Consider the following 19,407-nt stretch of genomic DNA (forward strand, 5'->3'; position numbering starts at 1 on the left):
CCCAGCTCCTTGGGATCCCCAGAGGCCTGCAGAGAGGACAGGAGCCTGCGGGAAGGGCAGTGGTGAGACCCAGCGGCATACGTGCAAGCAGCAGGAAACGGGATCCCAAACCCAAAGGCACAGCAGCCTGCGAGACGGAAAACCAGCGCTACGGGGGAGGAGTGCTCGGCCCTTTGTTCCCGCCCCGGGGGCGGAGCCGAGATCTGAACCCGCAAAAACGTAGCCCGGGCGATAGCCCAGCCTGGACCTCCGTGTCCCGACCTTGGGATTCCGGAAGACCGGCTGCCGTTGCTGTCCTTCGACCACCCAGCCCCGCATAGGCTCAGGTGCAGCCGCCCCGTACCGGGCCTGGCGCACTGGGCTGCGGCAGCCATGGCGCGAGAAGACTCCCCTCGGGACAGGTGAGGTGGGAACCCCAGGTGGTGCGTACCGGAGCCTCGGTGACCATAGGCCTGTGAATTCCCGCTGGTCTGCATGCTCCTGGGCTTCAAGACTAACGGGACTACAATTCCCATCAGCCGATTCCCTTGGCTGCTTGCGTGAGGGTAGTGGGGGTTGTAGTCCGTTCTACTGAGGGGCGGCCTCGGAGGCGGCTAGGGCGGCCCAGGCGTGCGTCCTCGGGGTGACCTTCTGACTGATCCCCACAGCTACCACCTGGTCGGGATCAGCTTCTTCATCCTGGGACTGGGCACCCTCCTCCCCTGGAACTTCTTCATTACCGCTATCCCGGTGAGACCTGCGGCCAGTGAGCGACCGCATGGCCACAAACCTCCATCCCTCCAGCCGCCTTGGACTGCGGTTCCCAAGCCGCTTTCCTCACCACGCCTTCTGCGTCTCACTTGTCCACCGATGCACAGAGCCTCGCAGAGGGAACGCCCATTACCTGGCTAGGCAAACTTTTAGCAATGTCTAGATCACCAAGGGGCAGGGCCATCTACGAAGGGAGTCTGACCAGCAAAGGAGCTACTAGCCCATGCTTTTTGTCGCTATTTCTGGCCAATCATTCCAAAAGTGGATTTTCCAAACCTTTAGCTTTCTTTGCAGTGACATGAATTATATTTATTCAACTAGTATTTAGTGTGTAACTACTGTGGATCAGGCATTGCTGCTGTGGAGGAACCATGAGAGAAGGGCGTTTTAGTCCCCAAAGCATGCATTCTTTGATGGAAAGGCAAAAATGTGTAGCTTGCATTTTCTTTGGGACAGGGTTATTCAAACATATTCAGTGGGGCAACTTTCCGGGTGCCTATGGGGTGCCAATGTCAGTAGTAAACCCTGGATACCCAAAGATGAATCAGCTACTGAGCTGGAGATCCATGGGACCAGAGTTATTAATAATGTAACGTGACATGTGTCTCTCCATTCCAGCCTGAAGCAGAGTGCTGAAGGTTCGCAGGAGAAATATCTTCTGCTTCATAGAAGGGAGTTGTAAATTGGGAACTGAGCAGGCAAAGGTGGGGAGAGGGAATTCAGAGTGGAGGCTAAGAAGGGCCCATTTAGAAAAGTGTCTAGAGCCTGGAGCTTAGCGGGATGATGCAGAAGGCAGACATGAGATCTGCCTTGCAGGCCATGGGAAGCTAAGCACAAGAGTAGCTGGGTATGTGTGGCAGAGAAGATGTAATTGCTTAGCACCTAAGCTGGGGCCTTGCATACAGTAGGTGTTCAATAAATGCCCACAAGATAAATGGACATAGAGCCACTGCAGGCGTGGGAGTGGGGCTGGAGCCAGGACACTGAAGAGGAGATATGACCCAGACATGTAGCAAGGCCCCGGGCTCAGTCCCAGAATTCAGCCATTTATATACAGTGCATATCCATCCTGCTCAAGCTGTGTGCCAGGAGCTGGCGACAGTACAAAGACGGGCCCAAAGAGTTTAGCCCAAGTGTGGAAGGGGACAATGGTTCCTGACGCTACACTGTCTCCCATCTGGCAGTACTTCCAGGGGCGGTTGGCAGGGGCCAATAGCACAGCTGAGGCTCTGAGCACCAACCACACCGGCCCCACAGACTCTTATAACTTCAACAACTGGGTGACACTGCTGTCCCAGCTGCCTCTGCTGCTCTTCACGCTCCTCAACTCCTTCCTGTATCAGTGGTAAGAGCCAGTGGTGGGACCCCAGCCTCTTTGTGGAGATGTTATAGCGGCCAGGAGCACCTCCAGCTTCCTGCCTTTTCCCTGCTCCCACCCTCCCGCTCCAGCTCCACTGCCCTGCCCCTTGCCTGTCTTCCCATGCCTGGCCGTCTGATGTCCTCCGCCTCTTTTCTGAGCAGCATCCCTGAGGCGGTGCGTATTCTGGGCAGCCTGCTGGCCATACTGCTGCTCTTTGTCCTGACAGCGGCATTGGTGAAGGTGGACTTGAGCCCTGGGCTGTTCTTCTCCATCACCATGGCATCCGTCTGGTTCATCAATTGTAAGTTCACTGCCTCCCGCCCTCCCACTTCTTCCTTGTACTAGAACAGGCCAACGGATCCTTGAATGAAGATAATGCCATTATCACCCAAACCCCCCAAAAGAAAATCACTTGTCTCAGACCCATAGTAACCTAAGAACAGGCCTCTTAGTCAGAAGTCCCACAGACCAATGGTTATATCTCAGAAGACAAACAGGCTGGGTGTGGTGGTGCACACCTTTAATCCCAGCACTTGGGAGGCAGAGGCAGGCAGATCTCTGTGAGTTCAAGACCAGCCTGGTCTATAAAGTGACTTCCTAGCTAGCGAAAGCTACATGGTTGAGACCCTATCTCAAGAAAAATAAAAAATAGAGAGAAATAGATGGGTGATGTTCTAGCCCTAAATCCCCAGGAAAACCCATGCCTGCCCAGCCTGGGCCAGAGTTCCCATGCACCAGACTGCCTCTCAGATGCCTCCAAGGCTGCCTGAGTATTGGTGCTCTCCCCCCCCACGCCCCTGTCTCTCTACAGCTTTCTGTGCAGTGCTCCAAGGCAGCCTTTTCGGGCAGCTGGGTACCATGCCTTCCACCTACAGCACCCTCTTCCTCAGTGGCCAGGGCCTGGCTGGGATCTTCGCTGCCCTTGCTATGCTCATGTCCATGGCCAGTGAGTCCACCTAGGTGGCTGGAGGGTCGGGGAAGAGGAGATGGGACACAGAGGGAAGATGCCAGGGAATGGGGTGGAGACTGAGGGGTAGGGGTCTTGGGCTTCATCCCAAGGGAGAATGAACAGGTGACGTGACAGGAAACCATGTGGGAGTGTGGGGTTTGCCTCTCCTCTGCAGCTGAAGTTTCTGCCATAGGTGGCGTGGATGCCCAGACCTCTGCCCTTGGGTATTTCATCACACCCTGTGTGGGCATCCTACTCTCCATCGTGTGCTACCTTAGCCTGCCCCATCTGGTGAGCCTACCACTGGGCTAGACACCCCCGCCTTAGGGAATTTTGAACAAAGCCCTGGGAGATGAGACCTCAGTTAATGTTGATCCTCCTAGAGGAGGTGTTGGTTGGGGTACAGTTTTAGTTAGGGTTTCTATTGCTGTGAAGAGACACCCTGACTATGGCAACTCCTATGAAGGAAAACATTTGACAGGGGTGGCTTATAGTTTCAGAGTTTATTCCATTATCCTCATGGTGGGACCCGGCATCACACAGGCAGTCCTGGTGCTGGAGAGGTAGCTGGGAGTTCTACATCCTGATTCTTAGGCATAAAGAAAGTGAGCTGTGACACTGGGCATAGCTTGAGCATAGAAGACCTCAAAGGCCACACCCAGAGTAACACTTCTTCCAACAAGGCCACACCTACTCTAACAAGGCCACACTTCCTAATAGTGCCACTCCCTTTGGGGGCCACTTTCTTTCAAATCATCACAGGGACCTTAGCCTCCCAGTGAAGGGTGTTGGGGAGGGGGTACAGACAGGCCTGGGGCAGGACTGACTTGCTGATTCCTCTGCAGGAGTTTGCCCGCTACTACCTGGCCAAGAAGCTGTCCCAGGCCCCAGTTCAGGAGCTAGAGACCAAAGCTGAGCTCCTTCAAGCTGGTAAATCCCAGGACCTTGCAGGGGAGGTAGGAGAGAGAGCAAGTTCAAGCAGACTCCTGGGAGCTATTTCCTTCTGTCCCCATTACCGCCCCATCTCTTTGAGCCTTGTGCGAGCAAAGGCAGGTCATGAAGGGGAGCCGTCCCTGCTACCCTGTGGGTCTGTTTCCGCTTGAGCAAAGTGAAGAAGCGGCAGAGAGCATTCTGGATCCACAATCTCTAGGCTCTTCAGCCTTGGGCAGATCAGTGAATCTCTCTAGCTTCCATTTCTTTTTTGTTGCTTGACTATTTTTTTTTGGCAGCAGGGTCTTTCTGTGTAGGCCATGCCTGCCTCAGACTCAGAAATCTGCCCACCTTCCTGGGTGCTGAGACTAAAGGCGTTTGCCACCATGCCCAGCTTAGCCTCCATTTCTTCAGGGCACAGAGACAATGAGAGAATCCATGCAAATGCTTAACTAATTGCCTGGCACATAGGCAGGATAGCAAGTCAAAGGTCGAGGTAACAGAGAGTTCTAGGCCAGCCTGGGCTAGAAAGAGATCATATCTTCAAAAACAAACAAACAAAACAAAAAACATGGAAGTGCTGGGGTGTAATTCAGTGAGTGACACGTTTAAAAGTCCCTGAAACCACAGGCCAATCCCTGCACTGCAATAAATAAACAAATAAATCAATAAACAGGCTATTGACACTACTAATCTTCTGCATTTTGGCTGGGAAGAGACACTTTTTTTACCACCAGGATTTCCTTGCTTTTGGAAATCTGAGCCACGGGGCTGATCCCCCAGCCTTCCCTCTCCCCTAGATGAGAAGAATGGGATTCCCATCAGCCCCCAGAAGGCAGACCCAGCTCTGGATCTTGACCTTGAGAAGGAGCCGGAGTCAGAGCTGGAACTAGAGGAGCCACAGAAGCCGGGAAAACCTTCAGTCTTTGTTGTCTTCCGGAAGGTTCATTGTCTTTTGGAAGGTTCAGCTAAGAGATAGCTCCTAACCATCTACCCAGGACACTTTCTCCACCCCTGGGCTTTAGTGCTTATTCCCTATTGTTATTGGGTCGTGGTGGCTTAGGGATGCAGTGGGTGGGGCTACAGCAGCACAGTTGGGGGCTGCATGATGGACATGGGGCTGCCCTGCCCGCTCACACCCTGCCTCCGGCTCCCAGATCTGGCTGACGGCGCTGTGCCTTGTGTTGGTCTTCACAGTCACCCTGTCCGTCTTTCCTGCCATCACGGCCATGGTGACCAGCTCCACCAGCCCTGGAAAGTGGAGTGAGTGTTGGGATGGAGAAGGAGGGGCTGGGAAGTGAGGGGAAAGGACAGATGGGAATGGGGTGACTGTCTGCTCTCTCTTACCCCAGGTCAGTTCTTCAACCCCATCTGCTGCTTCCTGCTCTTCAACGTTATGGATTGGCTGGGCCGAAGCCTGACTTCCTACTTCCTGTGGGTGAGCTTGTTTGCACTGACCCAGCCAAAGGGTTAGGAAGTAACTGGGGACCAAAAGGGTGCACAGGAACATGGAAAGGTGACCTTCAGTAGTGCCCCTGATCTGACATTGAATGGCTGTCTTAATGGCAGTAAGTAACTGGCCTCTGGAATGGGCAGGCCAGGCTGGGGATGAATTCCACCAAAGCCACCACATCTGGTGGAGCGCCATGTCCAGCCCTCTGCTTTGTGAAGATTCTTGTACCTGGTGAGAAATTGGACATGATTCTTAGTTAATGGATTGCTGTAAGCGGAGCATTGTTTCCTTAATTGATGGCTCCCTGGGACTGTAACAAATACAGCAGCAGCAACCCAAGTGGGGACACAACCTGGAGACCCAGGAATCTGATGGGAGAACTGGCCAAAGGGTTCTAGTTGTAGTTAGGCTGGAGAAATGCGTGCTGGCACTCCAGTGCACAGTCACTATAGATAATCTGAATGTTCTGTGTGTCAGAAAACCAGAGGACCGAACTTTTAATGCTCTTTTTTTTAATTAATTAATTCATTTTGGTTTTTCAGGGAAGGGTTTTTCTGTATAACAGCCCTGGCTGTCCTGGAACTCTCTTTGTAGACCAGGCTGGCCTTGAACTCACAGAGATCTGCCTGCCTCTGCCTCCCCAGTGCTGGGATTAAAGGAGTGAATGCTTTTATTATAAAGAAATGATCAGGGGCTAGAGAGATAGCACTGACTGATCTTCCAGAGGACCTGAGTTCAGTTCCCAGGACCCATGTTGCTCTGCTTACAGTTCCCTGTGACTTCATTTCCAGGGGTCAGATAGCCTCTTCTGGCCTCCTAGGGCATCTGCACGCATGTGACTTGCCCCTCACCTAGCTACAGGGCCCACACTCACCTGAACCTCTGTCCCAGCCAGATGAGGACAGCCGGCTGCTGCCCCTACTGGTGTGCCTGCGCTTCCTGTTTGTGCCCCTCTTCATGCTCTGCCATGTGCCCACGCGCGCCCGGCTGCCCACCGTCTTCTGGCAGGATGCCTACTTCATCACGTTTATGCTGCTCTTCGCTGTTTCCAATGGCTACTTGGTGTCTCTCACCATGTGCCTGGCACCCAGGTCTGGGGAGCAAAGGGTTGGGTGCTGGTGCCGGGGAGACAGGGTTCTGCAAAGGGAGACCATCACCCCAAGGTTGCTGTCTTCAGCTCTGGTGTCATCCTATAGGACAGGCCTTCACTGTGGCACTTGCCCCAGGCTAGGATCTGGGGGCGTTACCTGTCTAGGTCACCCAGCTATTTTCTCCAGGGGCAGTAGGGCTGGGACTCTCAGACCAGTAAACATGGCAGGAAGAACTAAGTAGAACATTTTGTTGAGAATTAGAACTGTAAAGGCCCAAAGAGATCAGATATTCTTTCTCAGCGTCTTCATTTTACAGAGGAGGGAACAGAAGCCCAGAGAAAGACCAGGTTGTAGTGACACAGGGTGGGGTCAGACCCAGACTCGAACCTAGTGCAGAGGGGACATCAGAGGATGCAGAAGCTGTCTCTAAGGTCAGGCCCAGCCTTCTCCATATAAGTTTCTGTTTCTTTGTGTTCTAGGCAGGTGCTGCCACATGAGAGGGAAGTGGCCGGAGCCCTCATGACCTTCTTCCTGGCCCTGGGACTGTCCTGCGGAGCCTCTCTCTCCTTCCTCTTTAAGGCTTTGCTCTGAGAGCCCTGAGTGCTCCCCATAGCCCTCCTCATCAGTGCCCCCACAGCCCTCCTCTCTCTCAGCACGGCTTCTGGAGCTGGGACTTTCCCAGGGGACAACCTCCACTACACTACGCCTCTTGGTCTGTGGGTGCCAGGAGGGGGCAGAGACGACCTTGGCTGGGTGCCATATTGCATATGGCGAGGAAGAATCCACCAGCAGTCGTTCTGTCCCTCACCCAGGGAAGGATGGATCTCACTGAGACGCACAAAGGAACGTACTGGAAGGCAATACTCAGGAGAAAGAGAGCGCAGGGCCAGGGCCTTCCCTGCCACCAGGACTGTATTTGTTCATCCCACCGTCCACTGACCCCAGGGAGCAAAGCCACTGCAGGCCTTGCTGAGGACACCCTGATGGTCTCTACCTCAGCTCAGAGTGGGAACTGGGGCCAGCTCCAGAACAACACTTCCACCTTCTCACCCCCAAGGCCCATGGGTAGGGCATGAGGTGCCACGGAAGTTGAGGGGAAGAGAAAGCTCAAGGGACCAACCTCTGAGACTCCAACAGTGTTTTTCATAGTCAGTACTCCGTAGCATCCAGACAGGCCTGTCTAACACAAAGGCAGCTAGCTTGCATGTGTTGTGCACTGCACTTTACAGTTTGCAAAGTTGTTCCACAACCACTCTCTCACGCAAACCTCAGTGAGGCCTGTAGAACAAGCTGGGTGGGGATTGTGCCTCCCCGAGGTGTCCCTTGACTGGTCCAGGGAGAGTGACCTCCTTGCAGGTGCTGACCTTCCAGCTCACCACTTGTTTCTCTTTCTCAAAGGTCTCCAGGCAGGTGCCCTAGGCACTTGCTACCATTTTTCACCCCGTTTCTCCTGTGACCCTGTTCCCAAGACCAATAAAAACTGTTTGTTTTTATAATGGCTTCCTAGAGTGTTTACTTCTACAGTCCTGCTGGCTCGCTTCAGTAAACTGGGTGGGGTAGGGGTGGTCATGCCCATTTGACAGATTGAGATGGCAGGTTCTGAGATGGGCAAAGGTTTGTGCTCTCTGGACCTCTTGACAACTGAGGAGGCCAGATGGGTCTGCAGGAAACTGGAGAGATGGCTTGGGGTTTAAGCTGTTCTAGATCACCCAGGTTTGATTCCCAGCACTCACAGTGGCCAGGAATGTTGCGACTCCAGTCCCAAGGCATCTAACGTCCTCTTGTGGGCTCTGTGGGCACCAGGCACATACATGGTGTACATACGTGTGTGCAGGTAAACACTCATGCACACAAAATAAAGATAAATCTAAAATGTAGGAAGCAGTGGCTCCGTGCTCCTAAGCAGATCGCTTGGCTGAATAGCTAACCAACTACTGCCGTCCCCTTTCTTGAGCCCAGCTCTCTCCTGCACCTGCTTCCTCTCCCAGTGTTGCTCATTCCCAGAAATCTTGGCCTTAGAGAGGCAGTCAGCCTGAGTAGTTCCTCAGCAACCTAGCCAGGTCCCTGACGGATGGAGAAGAGGTCTCCTTCATCTTTGTACTCGTGAACACCTGCTCTGCCCAATAAGGTTTCCTACCCTCTATGTTCCATGAACATTCATGGAGCACATCACACACCAGCACAGGGGTTGAGCCAGCACAGGGTACTTGCTTAGAAGCCACGGGCTCTTGATATTAGAGGATGGGAAGGCAAGCTATGACTTTAGAAACAGAAATAAGACACAAGGAAGACTAGTGATACTTCATTTGTGTTTTTAATAAATAAGGTTTGGGGCTGGAGAGATGGCTCAGAGGTTAAGAGCACTGGCTGCTCTTCCAGAGGTCCTGAGTTCAATTCCCAGCAACCACATAGTGGCTCAAAACCATCTGTACTGAGATCTGGCGCCCTCCTCTGGCGTGCGGGCATACATCGAGGCAGAATGTTGTATACATAATAAATAAATAAATCTTTTTTTTAATAAATAAATAAATAAATAAAGTTTGCCTGAAGATCAATGAGTAAAACAGCCCCACTAGTCAGACTTACAGACCAGGCGGTGGCGACACACACCTTTAATCCCAGTAGTCATACTAGTTTGCCACAGAAACTGGGCAGCAGTGGTCCATGCCTTTAATCCCAGCCCTAGAGAGGAATAAAAGACGGGAAGAGACAGCTCTTAGACACAGTCTTATTCCGAGATTCCCGGAGGCAGGATCGCCATTTTGGACTGAGGTAGAGGAAAGAGCCAGTGGCTGGCTGCTTTGCTTTTCTGACCTTCAGGTTGAACCCAATTTCTGTCTCTGAGTTTTTATTAATTGTGCTACCGAAGACCTCAAGTAAAGGTTTATTTCTCTGACTATTGTTCGTAGATACCTGCTCTAGCTGGTCTAGAGATTGAAACAAAGAGGCCTTGGTCCATGATCCAAGGCCTTGAGGAGATGGTAACCACGACACAGCTTGTAAAAGTTGCAGAAGCGTGTGGTACAGGCCTAGCAGAGGGAGCCCCTGACCACCGGGGAGGTCAGGGTTCAAGCCTAGCAGAGGAAGTCCCTGACCCACCAGGGAGGTCAGGGTTAGCTTTACCCAAGCTGGGCTGTGAGGAAGGAATATGAGTTTTCTAGCTATAGGCTCCCTGTCAGAGGAGCCAGAGAGTGGAAGAGAAACAAGAAGCTTGCCGTGGGGCTTTCCGAAAGGCGTCGAGGGACAGGGGCAGAGCAGGGCAGAGGATGGCCCGCACGCAGGTGACAGGACAGGCGAGGCCGGGCTTTATGTGAACAACCCTTTAGAACTTTGTCCTACAGTTAGGACGGCAGTGGCAGGGCTCTCTTAGCAGAGTGTCCTAGCCAGAGCTGTCTGTGGACCAGAAGCAGAGAGACCACAGCCAAGTGTTCTTGTAGCTGGGGAACAGAGAGCAGACCGTGGATGTGGACAGGAGCACGGTTGTTTCGTTAAAGACAACTTCCTCCCCTGGCTAAGTGCTTTAAGGCTGCTCCCGCACCTACGGTTCAGATCCAAGCCTTTGAGGGCGAAGCTTGGAAGTCAAGGAGTTTGTCACCTGACACAGAGAGCGAAGGCAGGCCTTGGACCCAGCCCTAGGTAGTAACTAGAGTCACCAGAACTCTTGGCAAAGACCTTCGAACTGAGACTCATAGTCCTGGATCCCAGTTCCTTCAGAGAACTCTCGGCCTGGCAGACTCTCCTGGGGCCAGAGAAGTACCCCTCCACCCACCTACAGGCCAGGCAGTCTCAGAAAACGCTCAGGGGCCACTGTCACCTGGAGCAAGCCAAGAGCTGGGATGAGCAGTGGAGGACGAGTCGCGGAAAAGGACACTCGTGGCGAAAATGTCCTGAGGTCACACCTAGAATATCCATCTTCCCACACAACTGTTTCATCAGACCAGGAGAAGCTGGCATTTTTTTTAAGTATTTAAAAAAAATTATGAGTACGAATGATTTGCCTGCATGTATGTCTCTGTACCATGCGTGTGCCTGGTGCCCACAGGGGCCAGGCAAGCATCAGATCCCCTGAGACCGGAGTGATAGATGGTTGTGAGTTGAGATGTGGGTGCTGGGAACCGAACCTGGGTCCTGTTCAAGACCAGCTGGTGCTCCTAACACTGAAACATCTCTCCAGTTCCTATTTGTCCCTCCCATTTTTTGAGATAGGGTCTCACTGTGTCGCTCTAACCAGACTAGAACTCACAGAGATCTGCCTGCTTCTGTCTCCCAAATCCTGAGACTAAAGCCATGTGCACTACACCCGAAGGAAGCTGGCTTTCTGTTAGGAACAGAGGCTTGAGCAAATGGCTACACCAGTCCCGTTCCTGTCTCTCTCACTCCTCCTCCTACTCCCATCCTCAGCCCTGACACAGCTCTGCCATCAGACCCTCCCTCCTTTGAAAGGGCCTTGGAGGTGTTAGTGTGGAGGGGACTGAGCCACTTCAGAGGGACACTGAAGCTCGGACTTGACCTTCAAGGTGCTGACCCTTTTATAGGGAGGCTGGCCAGTTCTGGTTAAAATTCTGCTAATGAGAAGCATTTAGCAGTGGGGGAGGTGCAGCACTTAGAAAACACAGCCAGGAAGATCAGGAGTTCAAGATCATCTCTGGCCTCATAGGGAGTTTGAGGCCAGTATGGACTACATGAGGCTTTGTCTCAAAAAGAAACAAACAGGGCTGGAAAGAGACAGCTGGGAGGTTAAGAACACTGGCTGCTCTTCCAGAGGACCCAGGTCCAAGTCACCCACATCATGGCTTGTAACTGTCTGCAACTTCAGTTCCAGGGGCCCGACACCCTCTTCTGACTTCATGTGGTGCACAGATTCAGGCATATACACACATAAAATAATGTTAAAATGGTTAGAAGGTGGACTTAAAAAAAACACCAAATGAAATGAACAATAATAGCAAAACAGCAGAGAAGCATTTGGCACTGCAAATGTGTAATCTCCTTCCCTGGTTTCTCACCACAGCCTCACGTTGTGCATTGGGTGGGGCTGAAACCCTGGTCTGACTAGAGTGGCTAGGCCAAAGCTGTGCATGGGTATTTTGCCTGCACGTATGTCTGTGTGCCATATGTGTGCCTGATGTTCTCAGAAGTCAGAAGAGGGCATCAGAAGCCCGGAACTGGAGTAACAGATGGTTGTGACGACTGTGTGGGTGCTGGGAACCAAACCTGAGTCCTCTCGGGGAGCAGCCAGTGCTCTTAAATGCTTAGCCATATCTACGGCCCTTGAACTGAATTCTGAGCAATAGCTAACTAGAGGCCTTATGCTATGGCCTGGTCCAGCTTTCCTGGTGGGAAGAACCAACCAGCTTATCCCTCTTGGGGGGATGCAGCCCCATCACACGGAGGAGACACCTTGAGGTGATCAGCCTATCACAAGTGAGGGGAGGTCAGCGCGTGAGAGAACGGGGCCTTTCACTGTAGGCAAAGCTGTTGCCATGGTAACTGTAGGAGGGACCTGGATGGCATTCTGGCTCCTTCTCAGGATTTCTCAGCAAAATCATGGTTGACTGAGGTCACCTGACTGAGCTTATATTTCAAGTTTCACCCTTTTTCAGCCCTGTTTTACAGAGTCAGCTGAAGCTCTCCAGGGCAACGGAAGCAGTGACCAGCAGTGCATTCCGCAGAGGGAAGAGGCTAGAAGGAAACAGGACTGTGTTCAGAAGTGCAGCCCAGGGAGTGGACTGGGCTGCTGCTGTCCTGTGACTTCTGGGAAGCTCTGGAGGTGGCAGAAGCTGGTACTGAGTTGCTGAAACTGTATGACAGGTTTGGCAGATGAATCTGCAAGTGCAAACTGCTTCTGAGCCCTGATACTGCCATGCTTTTTCTATGATGTAGCTCTGGCTGTCCTGAAAACTCACTCTTAGACAAGGCTAGCCTCAAACTCTCACAGATCCCCCTGGCTCTGTCTCCCAAGTGGTAAGATTAAAGGTGTGCACCACCAAGCCCAGTCAGACAGTCCTGCTTTTTGAAGAAGGTTCTGTATGTTGAAACCCCAGATTTTTCTGCTTTTGTGGGATCTCAGGGTGGGGAAGACGCCTCAGTGGGTGGAGCGCTGACTGGGGAGCATGAGGTCCTGACTGTGGATCCCCAGCGACTGCGACGAAGCTGGGCAGGGTAGTGCTTGCCTGTAATCCCAGCACTGAGGGTACAGAGGGCCAGATCCCAGGTCAGCCAGTCGGTCTAGGCAAGCGGTGAGCTCCAGGTTCAGTGAGAGATCCTGTCTTGAAAAATAATGTGGTGGTGCATGCCTTTAATCCCAGCACTCGGAAGGCAGAGGCAGGCAGATCTCTGTGAGTTCGAGACCAGCCTGGTCTACAGACAAGTTCCAGGAGAGGCTCCAAAACTACAGAGAAACCCTGTCTCGAAACAACAACGAGCAAACAAAGAAAAAGAAAAGTGGAAAGTGACAAGGAAAACACCTGAAATCAATCTCTGGCATACATGTACATACACACCTGCACACACATATGCACACATACATACCTGCTCATACAGACACATGATACACACACACCTGCTCATACAGACACACAAGCCTGTAGATACATACACACACCCATACATGTATATACATATACATACATACACACAGAGTAGAGTCAGAGCCAGAGACCGGTTTTAACTGAATATCTCAGAAGGAGCAATTCTGCTCATTTAAGGAAAAGAATACTGACTTTTATGTTTCTTTTTCAATTTTTTGTTCTGCTTTTGGGTTTGAGTTTTTGCTTTCTGTGTTGTTGTGTATGATGTGTGTAGGTACAGGCACATACATGTCACAGAATGTACATGGAAGTCAGAGGAAAGCTTTTGGGAGCTGGTTCTCTCCTTCCACCATGTGGGTTCCAGGAGTCAGACTCATCAAGCTTGGTGGCAGGTGCCTGCGCCTGCATCACCCAGCCTTGTTCTGTGTTTGTTTGCTCTAAGTTTTAAGATTTAAACAGTTTTGTCAATAAATAATAGAAGAAACAAGTTATTTTTCTGGCAAAAAAAATTTTAAGGCAACTAAAAATGATAGGAAAACTTAGTGGTATTTTACCTGTCCTTGCCCCTCACCTTCCCATCCCCCCAAATCCCCACCCAGGATTAGTGGTTGGTTGTTAAAATTCGGGTCTTAAATGTTCCTTGTCCTTGCCCCGCCCCCTCTGGTCCCTTGTTGCAGTTTGGATCTTAAATGTTTCCAAAAATAAATCATGTGTTGAGTCTGGTTTTGTTTTTTGAGACAGGTGTCACCATGTAGCCCAGGCTACCCTGGAACTCACCCTAATCAGCCACTGGAGTGTTAGGCTTCCAGCGGCCATAAAACAATGAGGAGGTGGGGCTTAGTGGAAGTAAGTTGGGTCCCTCAGGCCACACCTTTCAAAGGGTTCGCGGGACTCTGTCTTTTTGCTTCCATCCTGTCAAACAACAGCATTTTTACCTCATCACCAGCACCTCTGATGTTTTCCCTGCCACAGCCCAAAGGGATGGGACCAAATGACCAAGGTTTGAAACTTCTAAAACCCTTTATGAGTTTTTACATTAGGGATTTTGCTACAGCCACAGAAAATCAGCTCACACAGGGGTGGTGGTGAAAACCCAAGTCATTGGCTCCTAGGGAGGGGGAGCCGACCTTGTTAGAAAAGAACAAGGTCATGTTTCAATATGTCTAGGAACCCATCCAAGGGACTGATGCCAAGCACGCGTCTGTGTTTTCCCTACTCGGAAGTCTCAGGAGGGAAAAGCAAGTCAAAGACAGTTCTCTAAGACACAACAGGGCAAATTAATGCCCCATTCCTGTCTGCAGTAAAGATTACAGGTGAGGCAAACAATAGCTCAAAATCTGGCAGGAAGACCTGGGAGGGATTTTTTGTGGCAAACTGAAACACTCCCTCAAATACTGAGGAATTTAGAAAGCCAGGTGCATGCGCAGTGAGGTGCCTATGAGAATCGGCTTTCACCCCAGCAGGTCCTTGGGGTGGGGAGTGAGGGCTGAATTGTAAGCAGCTTGGTCGCTGCTGAGGACAGACTTCAATACAGAGTGAGAAGCCGTGCTGCCTTTCTGGACAGAGGTCACCAGTGGGAATGTAGACCATATCTTCCAAAATTTATTTTTTATTTTTTTATTTTTTTTGGTTTTTCGAGACAGGGTTTCTCTGTAGCTTTTTTGGAGCCTGTCCTGGAACTAGCTCTTGTAGACCAGGTTGGCCTCGAACTCACAGAGATCCGCCTGCCTCTGCCTCCCGAGTGCTGGGATTAAAGGCGTGCGCCACCGCCGCCCGGCTTCTTCCAAAATTTAAAACAGATTTTGAGTCAGACATGGTATGCATGCCATAATTCCAGCATTGGAGAACACAAGGTAAGAGAATCAATGTGAAGACAGCCCTGGACTCTGTACTAAGACTATCTCAGGGCAGTCTTGGTGGTGCTCACCTTTAATGCTAGCACTCAGGAGGCAGAGGCAGGAGGACTCTCTATGAGTTGGAAGCCAGCCTGGTCTACAGAGTGAGTTCCAGGATTGCCAGGACTACATAGAGAGACTATCTCAAAACAAACAAACCACAAAAAGAAAATCTCTATCTCGAAAACACAAACAGTAAAATAATAAAGCAGTCAGATGTGCCAGCTATAGTGCAAACCTATGATCCCAACACGCCAGAGGTAGTGGCAGGAGGTTCACAAGGTCAAGCCCATCCTGGACTACAGTAGCGAGATACTATTTAAAACAATAATAATAAAATAAAACAGGGTTACTCAGAGTGGAGCGGCACCCAGTGCCCACTCTAGCACATGCTCACTTCACCTCCCTCCACTGCAGCCCCTTCTCAGCCCACAAAAGCTGTCAAGCCTTTCCTCTATGTACACTATTTATTTTGAAGCTCTACTTTAATAGTATTTTTTCCAAAGTTTATTATTCTAAAAGCTCCATTTGTGAAGAAAAAAAAGTTAAAAACAGAAGCAGACAGATCTCTGAGTTGGAAGCCAGCATGGTCTACAGAGCGAGTTCCAGGACAGCCAGAGCTACACGGAGAAACCCTGGCTCCAGAAAACAAACGAAATTCTCACGGGGCACAAAGTCTCATTTCTGAGCTCTGTATCTACAAAACCTGTGCTGAGAGGCTCTGAACTTTTCTCCGAAGCCTGTCTTCAGTGAAAAGTGCAGAACCTGCATGTGCAGGCCCTGCCCCAGCGCCCAGCACAGCCTTGGCAGGGAGCTGGCACTCCCGAGCAACGGTATCACTCTGTGAAACAGAGTTCTCCCAAAATTCGGGCCCCTACAGTCAGTGAAAGCCCCCACCCACCCCAGCCAACGCTGTCACTCCAGGGCTCCTTACACACAGTGTTCTGCCCTAAGGATGCCTCCTGACTTGGTTTTTTAAAAGTCAAGTATTTATTAAGTATAATTGCTGAAGCAGTTGAAGTGCATGCCCTTCCCCCACATTTCAGCTAAAGATTTCATGGTTCCCTTCATCCACAAACACTAGGTGCCTTCAGTGTACAGTGGCTGGTGTTGCACAAGCCTTCTGCTTCAATGTGTGTGTTGGGGCAACTATATGTAGATAAAATGTTTCCATCCTGGGGAAAGAGAGAGGAAACAGTAGCGCGGGATTAGCAGATAACATCAAGCGAAGAGCTGCTGGGCAAAATCTGGGTTCCAGTCTTAGATGGCAACCACCCCTGCGCTGTCCTTCTTAGGAGAAAGAAAAGTAGAGCAGTGACCCATCCCATGGCACGTTCTGAAAGCTGGAATACTTACCCACCGGACACAAGGTCGGTTGGTGGGCAAATACGACCGTATCGTATCGGGGACACTAAGTTTCTTCATTTTGCTACTCAAGGCAGGCGGGACGTGGAAAATTAAGAAGGCTTTTCCCTATAAAACGGGACCGACGAGGATGGGATTCGAACCCACGCGTGCAAAGCACAATGGATTAGCAGTCCATCGCCTTAACCACTCGGCCACCTCGTCCCACACAGGAAGCCTCTTTCCACATTCCCATATCTCTCATCTCACGCGCACCTCCTGCACGCTTCCATCCACGTTCTAGTACCCACCTGGAAAAGTTCAGAGGAATAAGAAACATTAACAAAGGTTTTTAAAATTTCCTCTCCAAGGACTTCAATCGGGAACCACGCCATCGTTGACTGAGTCACAGCTGAGCTCTGCACGGGTTCCACTTCCCGCAGCCCGGCGAGCGCACTGGGGTTTCCGGACGCGCTTGTCCTGGGGGTCTGCGTCCCGATCCCACGGGAGAGGTCTGCGGCCAGGGGTCCGCGGCCGCACGAACGTGATCGCAGTTAGGTTCGGCGTTTGCAAAGCGCGCGCAGAACAGCGACCGCTGCAGTAGCTCCTCCTCTCTCACAGAGGGCGAGCTGGCCCGCACCTAGGTGGAGGCGAGCGGGCCGAGGGCGGGGTTGAGCGCTGGGCTCGGCTGGCCTCGGCTGGCCTCGGCTGCGTTCGGCAGGCTGCGGTAAAACTGGGCTTGTGGTGGCTGGCAGAGGATACGGCCCGGTGGTCCCCGTTTCGCACCGGGAGCCCCGAGAGCCATGCAAATGTCCTACGCCATCCGATGCGCCTTCTACCAGCTGCTGCTGGCTGCCCTCATGTTGGTGGCAATGCTGCAGCTGCTCTACCTGTCGCTGCTCTCCGGACTGCACGGGCAGGAGGAGCAGGAACAGTATTTCGAGTTCTTCCCGCCGTCCCCGCGATCCGTGGACCAGGTAAAGTCTCAACTCCGCACCGCTCTGGCCTCTGGAGGCGTTCTGGATGCCAGCGGCGATTATCGCGTCTACAGGGGTCTACTGAAGACCACCGTGGACCCCAACGATGTCGTCTTAGCCACGCATGCTAGCGTGGACAACCTGCTGCACCTGTCCGGACTTCTGGAGCGCTGGGAGGGCCCACTGTCGGTATCAGTGTTCGCAGCCACCAAAGAGGAGGCACAGCTGGCCACGGTGCTGGCCTATGCACTGAGTAGCCACTGTCCTGAGATGCGTGCCAGGGTCGCCATGCACCTCGTGTGCCCCTCGCGTTATGAGGCTGCTGTGCCCGACCCCCGGGAGCCTGGGGAATTTGCCCTGCTGCGGTCCTGCCAGGAGGTCTTTGACAAGCTAGCCAGGGTGGCCCAGCCCGGGATTAATTATGCACTGGGTACCAACATCTCCTACCCCAATAACTTGTTACGGAATCTGGCTCGAGAAGAGGCCAACTATGCCCTGGTAATTGATGTGGACATGGTGCCCAGCGAGGGACTGTGGAGAGGCCTGAGGGAAATGTTGGATCAGAGTAACCACTGGGATGGCATGGCCCTGGTGGTGCCTGCGTTTGAAATCCGCCGAACCCGCCGGATGCCGATGAACAAGAATGAGCTAGTACAGCTCTATCAGGTGGGCGAAGTCCGGCCTTTCTATTATGGGCTATGCACGCCTTGCCATGCGCCCACCAACTACTCCCGCTGGGTCAACCTGCCAGAGGAGAGTTTGCTGAGACCTGCCTACGTGGTGCCCTGGCGGGACCCCTGGGAACCATTTTATGTGGCTGGAGGAAAGGTGCCCACCTTTGATGAGCGCTTTCGGCAGTACGGCTTCAATCGAATCAGTCAGGTGACTAAAAGGGAGAGGGCAGGTGGGACTGGGGCTGGAGGTGTGTCAGGGATGGAGTGTCCACTGATAGAAAGGAGGCCAAGAAGCAAGAGGAAGGTTGTTGGATGATGTAGAATTCCCGAATGGGGTGTTGGGGGTGGAGTGAAGCTTTAGGGATGACTATTTGGGCCCTGGGGATGTCTGGGGATGTCATTAAATTATTATTGTGATCTCTCCCTCCCTCCCTCCCTCTCTCCCTCCCTCCCTCTCTCTCTTTCTCTCTCTCTCTCTCTCTCTCTCTCTCTCTCTCTCTCTCTCTCTCTCTCTCTCTGTGTGTGTGTGTGGTTCTCTCATCTCTTTCTCTTCTCTCTCTCTCCTATGTCTGTCTCTTCTCTGTTTATTTCTCTCTGTCTCTGTCTCCCTCCTCTCCTCTCTTTCTCTGTCTCTCTCTATCTCTCTCTTCCCCCATCTCTGTCTCTCCTGTCTCTCCCCTGTCTCTTCTCTCCAGGCCTGTGAGCTGCACGTAGCAGGATTTAATTTTGAGGTGCTGAACGAAGGTTTTCTGGTTCATAAGGGCTTCAAAGAAGCACTGAAGTTTCATCCCCAAAAGGAGGCTGAAAACCAGCGCAATAAGATCCTTTACCGCCAGTTCAAACAGGAGTTGAAGGCTAAGTACCCCAACTCTCCCCATCGATGCTGACTTCTTTCCTCCCGTGGTCTGAGAATTTTCAGCATCTGGCTCCTCAGGCCTGACTGGGGTAAGACCCCTCCACTTTACAGAGGTAGCTGTGGTTGTGGAACACTGGACTTGACTTTGGGGTGCTGGGATCAAGTCCTAGCTTTACCACTAACTAGCTGTGTGGCCTTGAACAAAATCTGTTACCTCTCTGAGCCTCCATTATCCCGTCTGTAAAATGGGAGGTGAAAATACCTACCTCACAGAACTGTTGGCTCAGATGAGACGCTTTATGTGAAAACATCCTGTAAGCTTCGTACAAATGTGAACTATTATTAATATTATTACAGTGTTACTATTGTTATTATATTGTTATTATTAACAATGTTGGGTGGATAGCAGCAGAGCAAAATGTATGACTGAAATAAATCTGAGAATTCTGAGTACTTAATAAAACGAGCTTTTTGGAAAGAAAGATGAAAACATGAAATGCAGTGCTCAGACTGGGGTAGAAAGCTTAAGCTTCCTGGTTTTCTTCCACCTTCGCCCTTCTGAGCTCCCTGAAGGAGGAAAGGGTCTGTAGGCCTCGGG

The 19,407-nt window shown here is 51.7% G+C and overlaps 2 protein-coding genes and 1 non-coding gene across 5 annotated transcripts; 2 read left to right on the forward strand and 1 right to left on the reverse strand.

The window, feature by feature from the left end:
- Positions 1 to 203: 203 nt before the first annotated feature.
- Positions 204 to 8,026, forward strand: Slc29a2 (solute carrier family 29 member 2). Of its 3 annotated transcripts, none has more exons than XM_038315437.2 (12): positions 204 to 401; positions 648 to 729; positions 1,935 to 2,095; positions 2,272 to 2,411; positions 2,922 to 3,056; positions 3,253 to 3,350; positions 3,905 to 3,989; positions 4,790 to 4,932; positions 5,147 to 5,252; positions 5,342 to 5,427; positions 6,334 to 6,533; positions 7,013 to 8,026. In XM_038315437.2, exons 1-12 carry the CDS (start codon positions 373 to 375, stop codon positions 7,122 to 7,124), a joined length of 1,377 nt encoding a protein of 458 aa, XP_038171365.1. In that variant the 5' UTR covers positions 204 to 372; the 3' UTR covers positions 7,125 to 8,026. The 3 variants fall into 3 exon arrangements, with proteins under 3 accessions (XP_038171365.1, XP_038171373.1, XP_038171381.1); XM_038315445.2 differs by having other exon boundaries at positions 6,338 to 6,533; XM_038315453.2 differs by lacking the exon at positions 2,922 to 3,056.
- Positions 8,027 to 16,445: 8,419 nt separating this feature from the next.
- On the reverse strand, positions 16,446 to 16,527 carry Trnas-gcu. The gene has a single exon. It is a non-coding gene; the product is annotated as a tRNA-Ser (tRNA).
- A 476-nt stretch (positions 16,528 to 17,003) lies between these two features.
- On the forward strand, positions 17,004 to 19,291 carry B4gat1 (beta-1,4-glucuronyltransferase 1). Its single transcript, XM_038311182.2, has 2 exons — positions 17,004 to 18,161; positions 18,649 to 19,291. The coding sequence occupies exons 1-2, from the start codon at positions 17,106 to 17,108 to the stop codon at positions 18,838 to 18,840; spliced, it is 1,248 nt and encodes a 415-aa protein (XP_038167110.1). The 5' UTR covers positions 17,004 to 17,105; the 3' UTR covers positions 18,841 to 19,291.
- The last annotated feature ends 116 nt before the right edge of the window (positions 19,292 to 19,407 follow it).

Source organism: Arvicola amphibius, chromosome 1 (genome assembly GCF_903992535.2).
Source record: "Arvicola amphibius chromosome 1, mArvAmp1.2, whole genome shotgun sequence".
Lineage (NCBI taxonomy): Eukaryota > Metazoa > Chordata > Mammalia > Rodentia > Cricetidae > Arvicola > Arvicola amphibius.